General features: G+C 44.6%; 1 protein-coding gene across 3 annotated transcripts in view; it reads right to left on the reverse strand.

Moving 5' to 3' along the window:
• The window catches only part of SYNE2 (spectrin repeat containing nuclear envelope protein 2), a 799,865-nt gene that overhangs the window by 634,350 nt on the left and 147,481 nt on the right, over positions 1-18,034 (reverse strand). For all 3 annotated transcript variants that reach the window (XM_029598126.1, XM_029598125.1, XM_029598127.1), the window contains exons 8-10: positions 15,230-15,426; positions 13,534-13,634; positions 12,007-12,108 (exon numbers count right to left, since the gene is read on the reverse strand). In XM_029598126.1, coding sequence (XP_029453986.1) covers positions 12,007-12,108; positions 13,534-13,634; positions 15,230-15,426 — 400 coding nt within the window. The remainder of the gene's footprint in view (positions 1-12,006; positions 12,109-13,533; positions 13,635-15,229; positions 15,427-18,034) is intronic.

The following is an 18,034-nucleotide window of genomic DNA, read 5'->3' on the forward strand; positions in this document are numbered from 1 at the left end:
AATGAGGATGGCATGGTTAACGGTATTGAAAGCTGCCGAGAGGTCTAATAGAATTAGAAGGAAAGATTGTCCTTTATCGAGACCCAAAATAAGGTGGTCTGTCAGCGATATGAAGAGAGATTCTGTGCTGGAAATTTTGCGAAACCCGTATTGGGAGTTCCATGATTTGCGAAACCCGTATAAGTTCCATCATTATTAAACTACTTACCGTATTTTTCGCTCCATAAGACGCACTTTTTTTCCCCCAAAGGTGGGGGGAAAATGTATGTGCGTCTTATAGAGCGAATATAAAAAAAAAACCAAACAAAAATCTAACAAACCCCCCCCCCCGACTCCACAAGACCTGCCGAATTAATTTCCTACAACCCCCCACCCTCCTGACCCCCCCAAGACCTGACAAACGTCCCTGGTGGTCCAGCGGGGGTCCGGGAATGATCTCCTGGGTGTGGGCCGTCGGCTGCCAGTAAACAAAATGGCGCCGACGGCCCTATGCCCTCACTATGTCACTGAGACCGACCAATAGCAGCGGTCGGTCTCAGTGACATAGTGAGGGCATAGGGCCGTCGGCGCCATTTTGTTTACTGGCAGCCGACGGCTCACGCCCAGGAGATCGTTCCCAGACCGCTCCTGGACCCCCGCTGGACCACCAGGGACGTTTGGCAGGTCTTGGGGGGGTCAGGAGGGTGGGGGGTTGCAGGAAATTAATTTGGCAGGTCTTGGGGGGTCATAGGGGTGGAGGTTGTTAATTTAAAGGGTTGGGATGGGGGGGGGGGGGGGGTTTTGGGGGTTCCCAGAGAAAGAAAAGTTTTCTGATCTGGGGAGTGGACCAAAATGGCCCTCCCCAGACCCGAAAACAAAATGGGGAGAAAAAAAAAAGCTATGCACTCCCCTAATTTGCTCCATAAGACGCCCAGACGCAGAGCCGGTTTAGCACAATTTTTTTTTTTTTAAATTTTCCCCCTCTGAATCCTAGGTGCGTCTTATGGTCAGGTGCGTCTTATGGAGCGAAAAATACGGTAATTTTGATGACAAGAGGAAAATTTTAAACGCAGCATGGGAAGTGGAATCGTTCAGTTTTCAAAGTAATAAAATCATGATCTCTCCCAACTGCTCAGCGAAGCTAACAAAAAAAGTGCCAGGAATTTGTTAGCATAAAGAAAGAACTGCAATGCTTACATGTGAGATATGCTATGACATACCCTGCTAAACTGAAGGTTGTTTGCAGGCGAGAAGTCTCTGACTTTTGACACGGTAGCAGCGGCCGAGAAATATGTCAGGGATTGAGGAGCCGGTTCTGAACCCGCTGTATAAAACAAGGACATCAACACTATTTTTATTTTTGAAACCTCCCTGTATGCTCTGGATGGGGGGGGGCCTTGAAGACCTTCAGACTTCAACAAACTCTTCATGTCTGCGGACTGCTTGTTCCCTCCTAGCTCTCTCCAACACGGCTTCTTGCATAGGTCACTATTTTCCATTCAATTTATAATATGTGTCTTAATGAGATTTTTCACAGTGACTCGCCATTTTTTAAGGAGTGTAACTTCAGTTTGTCAATACTTCCTACACTTGAGATCAAAGTACATGGAAATTTTTGGTGGGCACTTATCCCCTGTACAAGATGGTGGGGAAGAATGCTCGGTGGATACTCAAGGGGTTATTCAAAAGTGCAAAGGAACACCGTGTTCTATGAGCCTATTTTTGTTTCTGGTCATTAGCACCAGCCCTGATACACCCAGAGTTCCACACTTGTTATTAGTCAGCACGGGATCTTCAACTGCCTGGACCATTCTCCTTTTAGCGTGTGGTTGATTGTAAAACTCTTTTTGGCACTAGGAATATATGTGGAAGGCTTCAATATCAAGTGGACCATTGAAGAGAAGATGAATAATGCTGCTCTTCCCAGGTTAAAATTGAGCTGGGGCATTAAATCCTGCAAATATCTCATTATCCTTATAAAGATTTGTGACGAGCATATTGGGGTAGATTTTTTTTTAAAATATGCGCACACACAGACGTGCAATTTTATAACATATGCTCACCAGTGCGCACATGTTATAAAATTGGGGGCCAAAAAATAAAAAATTCTGCTACTAATGACTCATGTAGTGTGTTGTGTAGGTGTGGTGGATGACCATCATATTTGTCTTGTCACTGGCTGTATCAATAAAGCCTATGATGACATTAAGACCTGGTATTTGTGGTGCAACAGGCAATGATATTATGGCCTTTAAGCACTAAATCCAGATTAATCATTGGTCATTCCTCACCTCTATCTTTATGTTGGCAATGAAATTGCTTTTTGCTATAATGAACACGAGATAGTGCACCAATCAGCATTAAATGTGCACTTATCTGAATCCTGAAGTTGGTCCTCCAACTCGGCAGGGTTTCGGAGTGGGTTACACTCCTTCTTCAGGGAGCTTCAGGATGACTCTAAAGAGTTGCTTCAGCTAAATATAGCCCATACTAACTCTTTAGGAGGTCAATAAAATGCGTGGAGGTCATCAAATGCTTGATGGTTAGTACTTAAAGCGGTCTACATTCTGCTGTGGTTACCTCTTGTGGCTGCCAATACATTTCAGAATCATCTACAAGTCCATTTCCATTATATACAAAATCATCCATAAGTATCATCGGTAAGTATTGCTTTGCTGGGCAATTTGGAGACAAGGTTTAGGGAAGAAGTGAAATGTAATCCACTTTGAAGTGCTGAAAAGCAAAATGTAGATTAAAAAAATAAATTGTGGATAAATTAATCTTTAGTTTGTGTGCTTAATTAAAAAGAAAGGCTAGGTAATTTGTAAGTGTGTGCACCTGACTAAAAGAAAGGAATGGAAGGTAATTTTGTTTTGTGTATCTTTCTTTCCCTCCCACTCATCCCAACTCCCATCCACCCCAAGCATACACTAATTTATAGACTCTTATCCCATGTAAGAAAACAAGAGATTTTCACACCAAAAATAAATCAGAGGCTTATCTAAAACAAGGGAGTGACCCAACCCCTATCAATAAATTATTGCCCCTTTACAGGTTATTGCCAATTTAACACTAAGTACACCACATAAATGTAAAGGACTTTAATTTATATATCCCTACTTCCTTTGCAACCTAAATTGATTAAGAATTCAACAATATTAAGATGTAGACAGCAGTCCAACATTGCTATGGGAGGCCTTCCAGTCTTTTATACTTAGTGCCATATATATGATTATCTACCCAATAATATCTGATCATTCCATAATCTGGTTGGACTTTAAAGTGTCCAGTGACGGGAGGGGGAAAAGGTCCTGGAAGTTCCAGAGTTTTTTGAGGGGTGATATTGATTTTCAAGCATTTTTACATTTAAAAAAATGGGCAAATTTCATAAATAATAATAGACAAGATAAAGACACTCTGATTCTATTTTGGGAAACAAGTAAAGTGGTTTTAAGAGGAGAAATCATTTTGTATGTCTTGGGAAGAAATGCGAGACTAAATAAATCTATTCTCCAGCTAGAAAGGAAACAAAATTGCAAAGGAAAAATTAGAAACAGTACTCTAAGCAGGGTGAAGAAGATTATGTTAATATTTTATGTACTCTTAACACTTATTTTCAGCAGAGAACTCAACCTATACTACAACTATCTGAATACAACTTTTTCCGCTTTGGAAATAAAGGAGGGAAACTTTTAGCAAATGCAGTAAAGGTCTGGAGAGGGAAAATATTTATTGAACGGCTGAAAAATAACTCTGGTGAAAGTGTCACAAAAGGAATAGATATTTGTGAAATCCTGTGAAAATTCTATGAAACATTATACTCAGACGATAGAATCAAAGGTCAAGAAGAGGAAGACAATTTCTTTCAAGATCTTAAATTACCACAAATTACTGAGCAGCAATTAGAGTTTCTGAATAGGCCTATACAGACATGAAATTTTGAAAATTGTCAAGTCCAGTAAATCTTGCAAAGCCCCTGGACCAGATGACTTTACTTACGATTATTATAAGATCTTAAGTCAGCAAGTCGTTGAGCCCCCTAATCAGCTTCCTTCTAGAGGTGTTGCAGCAAGAAGCTTTTCCTATAGTTTTTAATAAAGCCTACTTCTCAGTGTTAGCCAAGCCAGGGAAGGATCCTACACTACCTGCTTCATACAGACCAATCTTGAGATTTAAAGATAATTTCTAAAATCCTTGTTGACAGGCTAGGCCTAGTGTTCCCATCTATTATTTCTGAGAATCAGGTAGGGTTTATAAAAGGCAGGGCAGCAAGTTCATATAAAATTAAATTGGTAAAACCCATGTCCTATTGTAAATGAGGCAATATTCCAGCAATTGCAATAGGGTTCAACTCTGAGAAAGCCTTTGACAGGGTTTCCTGGCCTTACATGTTCTCGGTTTTAAAGAGATATGGTCTCATGGGTAATAATTACATACATCTCTATGCTATATAGAACTCCAAGTTCTAATATTATCACTAATAGTTACAAATCATCTGATTTTTTTATGAATAGGAGGGGTCCATCAAGTATGTCCTCTCTCCCTCCAGACCTATATCCTCTTGTGCTCAGTTTAATAGGGCATTAAAATTGGTTAATAACAAAGAGGTCAGTTTGAGAGCTGTTTTTGAAAAGTGGAAGAAGTGGCCTGATTTTCACTTAACACTAAAAATTTGAGCATTGCTTTCAACATGTTACTCAGATTACTGAAAATGTAGTATTGAGAGAAACACAATAAGTTTTTGCATCAACTCTTCATCTCACAGGAAAGAGCCTTCCATGCAAAAGTATGTACATCAGATATATGCTTAAAATGTGAAGCAGCACGAGGAGACTATGTACACAGTTTTTGGAGTTGTCAAAAAATGTACCAATTCTGGGAAAAGTTAAAAAAATATTTAGATACACTTCTACAAATATTTCTACCACCTGAACCAAAGATATGGCTTTTTTATTTAAACTAAAAAAAAGTAAATTTATAAAAACGTTTTTAGACCTATGACTGAATTACCAAAAGACAAACATGTGTTGTTCCTGTTACGCTTGGGCTCCGGACAGGAGTCGTGCACACCACCCAGCAGGGTGGCTCCAGGTGGAGAGAGACAGGAAGCTCGAACAGAGTCAGGTACCAGGCTGGGTCAGGGCAGGCAGCAAGAATCAGAGTCTGGGTTCAGGCTGGGTCAGGGCAGGCGGCAAGTGGCAGTGTCTAAGTACAGGCTGGGTCAGGGCAGGCGGCAAGTGGCAGTGTCAAGTACAGGCTGGGTCAGGGCAGGCGGCAGTCAGCAGTGTCTGGGTCCAGGCTGGGTCAGGGCACAGTAAGCAGGACAGGGCAGGTCAGAAGGCCCGTAGGCCACCCACACACACACACGGAAGGCCCGTAGGCCACACACCAATAGCGGGGCAAGGCAGGTCAGAAGGCCCGTAGGCCACACACACACACACGGAAGGCCCGTAGGCCACACACCAATAGCGGGGCAAGGCAGGTCAGAAGGCCCGTAGGCCACACACACACACACGGAAGGCCCGTAGGCCACACACCAATAGCGGGGCAAGGCAGGTCAGAAGGCCCGTAGGCCACACACACACACACGGAAGGCCCGTAGGCCACACACCAATAGCGGGGCAAGGCAGGTCAGAAGGCCCGTAGGCCACACACACACACACGGAAGGCCCGTAGGCCACACAAGGCAAGACAAGGCAAGGATAGGCCCGAAGGCCGCGCAAGGCAAGGCAAGGCAAGGATAGGCCCGAAGGCCACGCAAGGCAAGGCAAGGATAGGCCCGAAGGCCGCGCAAGGCAAGGCAAGGATAGGCCCGAAGGCCGCGCAAGGCAAGGCAAGGCAAGGATAGGCCCGAAGGCCACGCAAGGCAAGGCAAGGATAGGCCCGAAGGCCGCGCAAGCCAAGGCAAGGATAGGCCCGAAGGCCGCGCAAGGCAAGGCAAGGCAAGGATAGGCCCAAAGGCCACGCCAGGCAAGGCAAGGATAGGCCCGAAGGCCGCGCAAGGCAAGGCAAGGATAGGCCCGAAGGCCGCGCAAGGCAGGCTAGAGCAGGGAGCCCAGGTGAGCTCGATGCCGAAGCACCGAGGCAACTGTCAGGCAGGGTTAAGAGGGCACACCCAGAGCATAGAGTGGACATAGGAGATGGACTGGGCCTGTCAGGAAAGCCAGCCCTAGAGGGACCCCTGGTGGTGAGGCGGTAGCACAGCAGCCACCGCCGTAACAGTACCCCCCCCTCAAGGCCTCCCCCTCCTCCTGGATCCCATCTGTGCAGGAGGTAATCAAGAATAACGGGAGACCACTCCGGGGGTGATGCGGCAGGTTCAACTCCTTTCCGAGGCAATAAGGCAGTCCATAACCCCTCCTGGGACAAGGCGGCAGGGTTAGACCCCTCCTGGGGTAGCAGAGGCGGTGCAGATTTCCATAACCCCTCCTGGGGTGACAAGGGGAACACAAACCCCACCTGGGGCAGAGAAATAGTCCGTAACCCTTCTTGAGGCGATAGTAGGACCGGTCCGGACCCTTCCAAGGTCGGCATTAAGACCGGTACAGGCCCCTCCAGGGGCGGCAGCTGGGCCAGTACAGCAGGCTCGGATCCTACTCGGGCAATTGTAGGCAGGCTCGGACCCCTCTCGGGGCGGTGTAGCAGGCTCGGACCCCTCTCGGGGCGATGAAGCAGGCTCGGACCCCTCTCGGGGCATTGTAGCAGGCTCGGACCCCTCTCGGGGCGATGAAGCAGGCTCGGACCCCTCTCGGGGCGATGAAGCAGGCTCGGACCCCTCTCGGGGCATTGTAGCAGGCTCGGACCCCTCTCGGGGCATTGTAGCAGGCTCGGACCCCTCTCGGGGCGATGAAGCAGGCTCGGACCCCTCTCGGGGCGATGAAGCAGGCTCGGACCCCTCTCGGGGCAATGAAGCAGGCTCGGACCCCTCTCGGGGCATTGTAGCAGGCTCGGACCCCTCTCGGGGCGTTGTAGCAGGCTCGGACCCCTCTCGGGGCGATGAAGCAGGCTCGGACCCCTCTCGGGGCAGTGTAGCAGGCTCGGACCCCTCTCGGGGCGATGAAGCAGGCTCGGACCCCTCTCGGGGCATTGTAGCAGGCTCGGACCCCTCTCGGGGCGATGAAGCAGGCTCGAACCCCTCTCGGGGCGTTGTAGCAGGCTCGGACCCCTCTCGGGGCGATGAAGCAGGCTCGGACCCCTCTCGGGGCGATGAAGCAGGCTCGGACCCCTCTCGGGGCATTGTAGCAGGCTCGGACCCCTCTCGGGGCGTCAGCAGGACCGGTATGGACCCCTCCAGGGACGGCAGCAGGGCTGGTTCAGACCCCTCCAAGGGCGTTGTAGCAGGTTCGGACCCCTCTGAAGACGGCAGCAGGGCCGGTTCGGCAGGCTCAGATGGCAGAGTTAGAAAGTCTGTCAGCAGGGCTGGTGCGGACCCCTCCGAGGACGGCAGCAGGGCCGGTTCAGCAGACTCAGGCTCTTCTCGGGGTAGTGCAGCAGGTTCAGATGGCAGAGTAGCATGGTTAAAGGTAGTGTGCATGGAAGACACAGATTGTACTGCCGTGGGCTTGATACCTCGAGCCAAAGTCTGATGCTCCTGATTTTGTTTCTGGAGGAGCAGTTTAGAGAAGGCACAGGCAGTTCTAGGACGTCTAGGGAAGGTGCTCGTTAGTGTCCACTTGGCAGCTGTGGGAAGCTGAGCCCTGCTAGAGCTAATCAGCTCTCTCCGTTGTAGAGAAACCTGTTCCCGAGGCTCTAGCACTGGTCTCACAGAAGCCTTCTTGGCCAGGTAAGTCCTGGGTTTTTCTACCCTCAAACTGCCAGCAAAAATGTCTGTTTTAGTTGAGCCAGAAACAGAATACTGGTTAGGAGAGCTGATAGCCTTTTCTAATTGCACAGCTGGTCCTAGAGCAGAACAACAGGGGCAGGGTTTGCCTGGAGGTAACAAACACGGGAGACAGGAGCATTTCCACCACCCTGGTTTAGGAGCCAGACAGTTCAAACACTCCTGATAGACAGAGACATTTTTCTTGTTGCAGTTATTGCATGACCAGTGTTCCTGACCAACAAGTTCACAGGCTAGACAGTTCTGATAGCTAGGATAATTCAAAGTTTGACAGGAACTGCAGGTATAAAACTTTAAAGAAGGAGGCATCTTGAATTAGTGAAAAGTTGACTCACCGGCAGGACACAGACTTATCTCTTCCCCTGGAAAATGTGATGGCTTCGGCATACTGTTACGCTTGGGCTCCGGACAGGAGTCGTGCACACCACCCAGCAGGGTGGCTCCAGGTGGAGAGAGACAGGAAGCTCGAACAGAGTCAGGTACCAGGCTGGGTCAGGGCAGGCAGCAAGAATCAGAGTCTGGGTTCAGGCTGGGTCAGGGCAGGCGGCAAGTGGCAGTGTCTAAGTACAGGCTGGGTCAGGGCAGGCGGCAAGTGGCAGTGTCAAGTACAGGCTGGGTCAGGGCAGGCGGCAGTCAGCAGTGTCTGGGTCCAGGCTGGGTCAGGGCACAGTAAGCAGGGCAGGGCAGGTCAGAAGGCCCGTAGGCCACCCACACACACACACGGAAGGCCCGTAGGCCACACACCAATAGCGGGGCAAGGCAGGTCAGAAGGCCCATAGGCCACACACACACACACGGAAGGCCCGTAGGCCACACACCAATAGCGGGGCAAGGCAGGTCAGAAGGCCCGTAGGCCACACACACACACACGGAAGGCCCGTAGGCCACACACCAATAGCGGGGCAAGGCAGGTCAGAAGGCCCGTAGGCCACACACACACACACATGGAAGGCCCGTAGGCCACACACCAATAGCGGGGCAAGGCAGGTCAGAAGGCCCGTAGGCCACACACACACACACGGAAGGCCCGTAGGCCACACAAGGCAAGACAAGGCAAGGATAGGCCCGAAGGCCGCGCAAGGCAAGGCAAGGCAAGGATAGGCCCGAAGGCCACGCAAGGCAAGGCAAGGATAGGCCCGAAGGCCGCGCAAGGCAAGGCAAGGATAGGCCCGAAGGCCGCGCAAGGCAAGGCAAGGCAAGGATAGGCCCGAAGGCCACGCAAGGCAAGGCAAGGATAGGCCCGAAGGCCGCGCAAGGCAAGGCAAGGATAGGCCCGAAGGCCGCGCAAGGCAAGGCAAGGCAAGGATAGGCCCGAAGGCCACGCCAGGCAAGGCAAGGATAGGCCCGAAGGCCGCGCAAGGCAAGGCAAGGATAGGCCCGAAGGCCGCGCAAGGCAGGCTAGAGCAGGGAGCCCAGGTGAGCTCGATGCCGAAGCACCGAGGCAACTGTCAGGCAGGGTTAAGAGGGCACACCCAGAGCATAGAGTGGACATAGGAGATGGACTGGGCCTGTCAGGAAAGCCAGCCCTAGAGGGACCCCTGGTGGTGAGGCGGTAGCACAGCAGCCACCGCCGTAACAGTTCCATAGAGAACTTTTTGCATATTTGGTTCCGAGATCTTTTTCCTCCTTTATTTCAGTGTTCTTAAAATTTATACTGCTCAATTTTTTTAAAAATATTTGATTGTTAAATTTGACTGTGAAAGTTTTTCTTGATTTTGGACCTAAAGCATGGTGCCAGACCAAGATGAATTCCGGAGGTAAAAAACCCTAGTGAAGAGAGCAGTCCAGAAGGTCTCTCCCACGTCTCACTTTCCGGCAATATTGGGCACTCCTCTGAGCCAATGCCAGCCAGATCAATAAGCACTGGAACAAGTCATGAAGAGAATCCAAAATGGTGGCCTTCCCCACCACGGTGCAGGCCTGTGCTAAGAAGGAGGTTGAAGAACTTGTCTCTATGGGGTTTCCTAAATTGCCAGCTGAACACTCGTAGGGAAGACAAAGGCTCTGTCCAAGGAGTCTTCTTGGCTGTTTTAGAAGCTGTGCATTCAACACACACAAATGGTAGGAGCCAGCCACACTGTCAATGCGCCAGCTCCCACAGTGGTGGCTCCACTATGTCATACTGTTCCTCTGACATGCAGCTACAAAAGCCTATCTCAAAAAAAAAAAAAAGAAATGTAACCACAGCGTGCACCTGACAGGTGAAACACGAGAAAGCAGATCTGTCCAGAAGAACGGGGGTCTGATCCAAGCCCCAAAACCACTCACCATTAAAATAAACTCCTCTCAAGACCAAAGACCAATTCATCTCTTCCTGCTGACTGCTCCTCTGGCTGCAGCTGCAACTGCTCTCTTCTCCTTTTTTTTTTAAAACAAAACTTTATCAAACAGCCAAGCTCTCAAGTCAAGAGGAAATGAAAGCGAAAGAGATGAAGAAGAGACAAGTATGTGGTAGGGAGGGAGCGTCTCTAGGAGGTCAAAGACCTGAGGAATCTCTCACCCAGAGGCTTACCTCCTGAGCTCACACACTACCTCCTAAGCTCAACCAGGCCCCAAAGGGATCATGGAAGCCAGCTAACAGGACTCACTCAACCTTGCCCATACAGAAACCTGGAAGCCTGGTCCAAGACAACTCTTAACTAGGGAAATAGTTCAAAAGAACTGTTGCCTTAGAAGTGAAAAACTCCCATTCAATCAGGTGAAAAACATGGGAAGACCAATGTCCTAGGAGAGAATCTGAAGGCCTGTTCCACCAAGGAAGATCAAAGGCCAAAACCTGGGAGTTAGGAATCCTTCTGCAGCAGTCCAGTACTACTTCCATCTGCTAAAGATAGAAAATACTGGCAATTTTCTGTGCTGCACCATCCTATGAACCAGTAATATCACTGAGAAAGGTATGTCCTCTGTCTCCATCAGCTAGTAAACAGTATAAATATACACATCTGGACTGGTTTAGCAGGATGATAAGGAACTCTGTTTTGTTAGCACGTGCCAAATGTTTTTAGCACACACAAATGCAGAAAGGAAATGAAAAACCAGTAAATGAAGCATATGTTTCCCCATACACACTCCTAAATATTAAAGAGTACTGAAAATTCTCTTGTTGAAGAGCAAATAGTTATATGCAACTCGACCAGAAGACGACACAATCTTTTGTTCAAGATCTTAGTGAAAAGGATGTAATGCACAATATTTTTTAACAGTAAAATAAGCATAGCTTATGCAAGTGGTCAGTAATGGGGTTTTTAACAAATGATTGAACATGGTTTGATTCTGGTGAGCAAATTTTAGCTGGATCAGACTGTAAAGCAGCTGCAGTGAAAAATAGAGAGATTACTCATTACATACCCAGAGAAAGAATGATTAGAGTAGTATAAACAGTAGAACAAGTCTGAGAAAAGATAATTTTAGAAATCGGAGAGACTTGGGAGTAAGAAGTTGATGAAAGCAGTGGAAACAGAGGCAAATCTGAGAGATCAAAGCAAGTGTTAGAAGAGAGAGCAGAAAGGTTAGTTGACCAAAGATCTATACAGTGCAAAAGATTATCCTGTTTGAAATGGTCTTCCTTAGACTTTATAGAAAACATACCGCATTTATGACCTTTTCTTTAAAGCATGTAATGATAAAATATTACATATTAAGGTGCCATTTATTGCTCCACATAATGGTTTCCTTATCTAATTTAATTTTGTAAGTACAATTTAGTTCCAAAGATCCAAATAAGTGGCTTTCCTTCCATAAACTAGAAAAGTATTATTAATACTCCATATGCATTCTACCTGGGGACAATTCATATTTCAGTCATGACCAAGAATACAAACTCACTTCGTTTTTCAGAAGAAATGACCCTTGTTTGGAAGGACAGCATTTATAACTAAACTTTGAAGCTACCTCTGCTTTGCTATTCAGGCCTGAAATTTCCTTCTTTCGTATCTTATTTTATTTTGCCTTAGAGTAGACCATCAATCAAGAGTCACTTTAGGAGGGCATCCATAATCCTGCCAGATATTTTCTTAGCCCTTAATTTAACATGAAACATGTGGCTTTCTATAAGAGGACCACTCTAGAAAAAAGTGCCTTGCTACAGAAAGGACCACTCTCCAAATCCTCACACGCAGGGAACGTGCAGATGGTTGGATACACTGCTATGTTAATTACAGCCATAGCTCAGTATTTAAAATACTTACCTGATATCTCTGAAGATAGCTTTCATTTTCTGTATCTATGAACAACTGTTTTAACTTCTGTTCCTCCAAAGCTAGCCAGACCAAAATGTCAGCTACTTTCTCCTAGCAATTAAGAAAAGAAAATTGTAGAATCTTTTAAGCCTTAAAGTGCTCTATCATTACACAACATGCTTTCAAACTTTTCCCTAACCAACAAAAATCATGGAAAATAGAAAACCGGTATGTTAATGCTTGACTGACTGTATAAATTATTAAAAGCTAGACTTAAATATTGGTTAGAACCTCTTCAGTGTTTTGTTTTTTACAATATTTTCCTTGCATCAAATTGAGATTCTGGGGGAAAAATTGGGCTATTTCAAAACTGTACAAATTAAACTGATTTGTGGAGCTTTTTTTTTTTAGATACTTTTGGGGGCAAGTTTCAAAATTCAGTTCTGAAAGAAAAAGTACAAATATACTTTCCCTTTGAAAATTGCCTGGGATCAAAAGAGAAGCAGAGATTTGCAGCAGCTTTTTCTCCAGGTACTTTTTGCCTCCCTCAAAATAACCCTGCCTCTGAGTCTGCATGTCGTTGACCCTCGTATGTACTTTTAGTCGAATACAGGGTGAGCAGTTTTCAGGCAGCCTATTTACCAGGTAAATGGCTTCTGAAAATTGCGCTCCCAGTGCATAGTTTCCTAATGCATATTCAGGTGCAATTTTTAGAGTTAAGTAGGGGTTGCATGCATAAAAATAGCATTTATGCTGAAGTATGCACATATATATTTTATAAACCTCCACATTAACAGTGGGAAAAAAAGGGGTGGTCTAGAGCATGGGATGGGGCTCATAAGTTGCTATTTTCTAAGATGTACACATGCATATGTTACCAAACTCATCCAAAGACACTTAAACCTGCTAATTGGTTCACAGAAGTGAAATCAGACTTGCCTGTTGTCTACAATATTTGGGTGGAAGGTCTGAGTGAACTGGTGAGGGTTCAGGGTGAAGTGCTAGAGGTGTAAGCGAACTGATGAAAGTCTGGGCAAACTGGTGATCCCAAGTACACATGCAACTAACTATTTTCAAAACCCTGTATGCACATCCTTTAAAAAAATTCCTGCCTCCGTGTTTAATTCTGAGTTATTATGTTCATGTTGTTACAATTTTTTTGCATATATAATATATGTGTGTATTTTGTTTTTTATATGGTTAGAGAACGAATGTGTGCTCCTAAATTACAAGCACACGCATGTACTTTCAGTGCTGAAATATGAAGTATTTTATTAACTATGTGGCTCCCACTGCATAGTTTATAAAATACTGGCATAAATCTCTGCACATATACTTACAAGTGAATTTTAATCAGGATGCATGTGATGTGGTATTGAATTTTGAAAAGAAGTTTTTTTTTATTCTGGAAGAATTCTGCTGGCTCAAATACAGCCCAGGTTTGTAAAGAAAATGTACTGTATAGCAATAATGTAAGTTTCATGCTGAGTTTTCATAATGTGCTTTAACTGATTACATAAAAAAAGGATTACATACCTGCATGTCTTCTTCAGGCATAGGTAAACTTTTGGAGTACTGCAAAAACTGTGCCACGTAAGTCATGATTAATTTTTCATCTGGCTCCTTGATATCAATATCTATAAGGTACAGCACACCATTAGCATATATTAAAAAAATAATTAAATTTTTCCCATAGACACAAAATGAGGAAAAACTCTTTAGTACATCTGGCCCTAAATCTAATAAACTCAACATAGTACACATTATAGCTGATTTATCTTTAATGTGCCACACTCTCTCATTTTCTGCAGCAAGGCGCAGAAGAAATTTAGACACATCCAAACAAGTCAGCTAGGCCTGAACAACATTATGAAAATAACTCATTGTTACCTTTCAGCTCTACTACTGCTTAGATTCAACAATAGTATTCAGAAATTCAAAACGGGAAATACAACTATGGAAATATTTTCTTAAACATCTCGGGGAGAAACTCTGCAAGAAATGTTAACTCAGAGACATAACCCTGCAGCCATTCAGGGACTACCAGTCAACATGAACGCTACTCTTTGTCTTTTTCCTGACCGACAAAAGTTCCAGCAAACTAGGTCACTACACAATGTCTAATAAATACTGAACTTTTTGCTATTCATCTTTCTACAAATGGCTCTTGTGCTAGCTTTTAAATTAAGGTCTAACTTTACTAGAACACAAGGGACACAGAGACAAAGAAAGAGAAGTATCAAAAAACTATGTAAAGGTTTAATGTATGCATTTGCTGCTGCTCATTTACTGAAGGAAAAAAATCTTAGACATTAAACAAAAAGAGGTAGATATTCAAAATAAAACAGCTAAGTAAGCTAGCCACATAAAACTTATCAGGGTAACTTATATGGGATGTTCAGTAGCACAGTGGTGCTCCTGAATAATCTCATAAAAATTGCCATTTAGCCAGATAAATCTTACCAGCTAAGTTTAGATTTGCTCGCAGATCTAACGAATCCAGTTAACAGGATCACTCCGAATATCGGCATTTCTAAGTTAACCGAATAAGTAGCACTGCCCTGATCCATCCACTTCCTGCCCACTAGATATATGACTATTTATCTAGTTAAGTGGCGAATGCTGATCACAGCCAGTTTATTCAGCAGCCGCCACTTAGCTGAATAAATACCGACCTCACATTATGTAAAACAGAGAATTACAAGATGAGGTAGGATGGCGTTGATTGATGAAGACACAAAAATATATTATATGAACAGCCTTGGAGCTTAGGTTAGATCCTTGAAAACTTGTGATGAAAGTAAGCATAGTTCTCTTAAAATGAACGGGCTCAGTTAAACGTGGATCCCAACTTAGACTACTAAGGGGCCAAGTCTTACTATCCATTCAGTCGGTATGTGGCTGTGAATTTCAACTATATTCATCAAATGGCCAATTTCATTGACCAATTCATTCATTTTCAGTATACCTCCAACGGATACAGAAGGCATTGGGATGAAAAAGGTTGAAAAGTCAGGTAAAAGACATGGGAGAGAAAGGGACAGCTGGTGTTGGACTGTATATGGGCAGACTGGATGGGCCAGTTTGGTCCTTTACATGCCATCATTTACTACATTACTATCTCTCCAACTAATACAGATGAGCTGTGTGGTCGCACCTAAGTCATGACAATACTATGACTTGACCTAACTATACATTTCTTGTACCGCTGAAGTTTAAAATGTCAATTTACCTTCAGGTTCCAGAAGCCTTGGAATATTCAATTCCTGCTCAGCAATCCTGAAGGCTTCATTCAGGTTCTCTCTGTTAGATCTACCTTTTGTTTTCTTCATGTCAACTAGATCTGGTCTTAGGGCATGAATGATTCCTAGAAAGGCTACCCCATTCTTCCAGCTTGATTTGAAATCTGTAATGCTGGTAGATCCACACCTGTCCAACAAAATGTAAAAATATATCAGTGCCACATTCTTTCAAAATGGCAATACGATTTTTTCTATGCTTTGTTAAAGTCATAAAATTACTGCTTTATGTTACGTTTGATCTTTATTTGGCTGTTTTAATTCACTTTCTTCAATTCTGTTTCAATACCTTACTTACAGTATAAAATTAAGTTTGCACTCATACCAATTCAAAAACACCCAACTGATGTTCAGTGTATGATGTGAAGGAGAGATGACTCTCCAGCCACTTTCTCAGATCCCAGTTATATCATTTTAAATCACACTGGGGCCACTATTTAAAAAAAATCCCTAAAATGGGTAGCTTAACCAGCTAAAGTTAGGAAGATAAGTTATCCTGCATATTCAGTGGGATAACTGGCTATATTCAAAAGAACATAGCCAATGGGCATTTAAAAAAAAAAGTGTGGGTTCCGTCATCCAATCTGAATTCCTAGCCCCCCCCCCCTTTCACACACACTCATTATGAAAAGAGTCCCCTGCCGGCCAACACCCCCCCCCCCTTCAAACCTCTGCAACTGTTTTTTTGGGGGGGGGGGGTTAAATGTAATATTACCTTCCATGCGCTGGTCTCTCCCTCCCTCAGCCCCTTTCCCACGATAAATAATGCATTCCCTCCCCCCATCCTAACCCTCCCATTCACCCAGCACCTTATTCAGTCCCAGGCCCCTGTTTTGAGTACCAGGATAAGCTGTACATAGCTCTCTCAGGAACCTGGCTCTCTCTGTACCCAGTCTGGCCATTAGGTGTCACTCCTGTGCAATGACTGCACCTCCCTCCCACCTGTTCAAGCAACGAGAAGGCCCTATATATTCAAATACCAAAATGAATAAAGGACATCATTGTTTTAAACTCTTTTACAAGTCCATCCCACAGTAAGCTCAGACAGGAGCTAGCAGAATCTAGCAAGGAAACTACTGATTAAACCATTGCTATGTATTGTACTTCTGAAGACAAAGGGTGTACTAGAGAAGTCCAGATTCTGTCAAAGGGGATTCGGCATTTATCTTGTTCTGTCTTAGCGGGATTAATGCAAAGCATTACTGGCAGTAGCCTGGGAAAGCAGAATCACACACAATAATTTATAGCTGTAGACCGGACTAGAAGAGGACCACCGTGCCCATCACACACATTTTAAAACTTAATGCTCTACAGGCAGGCACAGAATCTGCCTGACTGCAGGGGGGGTCATAGAAATATTTGCTATATCCGCCCCCTTCTGTAAATGAACATTTTCTTTTAAGTTTCATCAAGTTATGCATTTTATGGATGAGCCATACATGAATCGCAGAACAGTTTTCCCCCTTAAATAAGCACACTAACACCAATTTATCGTCTTTCTACCATCTGCCCATATCAATAAAAGATAAGCAGCCATGGGAATTAATGCTTCACTATGGTTTTGTCCAGAAGAAAACATTTCTCATTTTGAGTCGTCATTTGTGAGCAGGGTCCTACATTTCTGCACAGGCGGTTTTAGGAAGCCAGACTAAGAGGAAGGTGAATTTTCAAAACATTAATACGTGCACAAATTAGCATATATAGACATATGTAGCCGCTATGTGGGTATTCCGTGTTGTTTAAATGTTTAGAATACACACATTTTACTTTCACGTGCAAACATATGCATGTAAAAAAAAAAAGGGGCAGTCTATAGGCAGGGCCCACAGACTCACGTGAAAATTGCTAGTTTAAAAGACACACACGTACGTTTTCCAACTCACCCGTGTGTATTTTTACACCCGCTAATTATCTGGCATAAATGATCACAAATGTGTTTATTATGCAATATTAACAGGACGGGAGGTCTGGGTGAACTGGGGGGAGGGAGTTCAGGATGCAGAGCCAAGAGTCTCAAGAACCTGGACAAGGACTGGGCCAGCCTGTGGACTAATTGATAAATTGGTTAATTTCCTTGATGCTTTAAAATTGGCCAGCTTACAATATGTAAATCCCGACTCATGCAATAAGTCCTAGTAAACTTTCATGCATAAAATATATGCACGTATATTTTAAGAACAGGTGGGTAAGGTTCACGTGTTCAATGCATTGATATACACGTTTTTGTAAGAACTGTTTCTAGGCTGGGATTTCAATCCCCTTGAATCCTGTACTCTATTGATTGTACCACTTGAGGAACAACATGCCTTTCAGCATCGTGTCTGCCCTTTACAATGTATTTTGTGCTGTTGTGAACCTGTCCCTCCCAACACAGCTGGCGAGGCGAAACATGGTCTGGTTCAGGGGACCGGCAAACTGTTGACTTCTTAACCTCACTGAGATTTATAATAAATTGGATTAAACTGCATTGTTACCTGAACGAATGAGTTTGTACCTTGGGACTCTGACCTTTACTAGTGCTACACTTTTGTTTTTGTACATTGCTCTTGTGTACCACTCTCCTATTCCACCTTTACATATGCTATATATTCTACCTCAACCATTACTATTGCCTATCATCTACTTGGAAAGCCCTTTAAAGGCCCTATGACATTGACTATTTTATTTTTTATTATGTTTTTTATTGTAATCCACTTAGTACAAGTCATCATTATAAGCGGAATAAAAACACGCTTAAA

The sequence above is a fragment of the Rhinatrema bivittatum genome, chromosome 4 (assembly GCF_901001135.1).
Source record: "Rhinatrema bivittatum chromosome 4, aRhiBiv1.1, whole genome shotgun sequence".
Classification (NCBI taxonomy): domain Eukaryota; kingdom Metazoa; phylum Chordata; class Amphibia; order Gymnophiona; family Rhinatrematidae; genus Rhinatrema; species Rhinatrema bivittatum.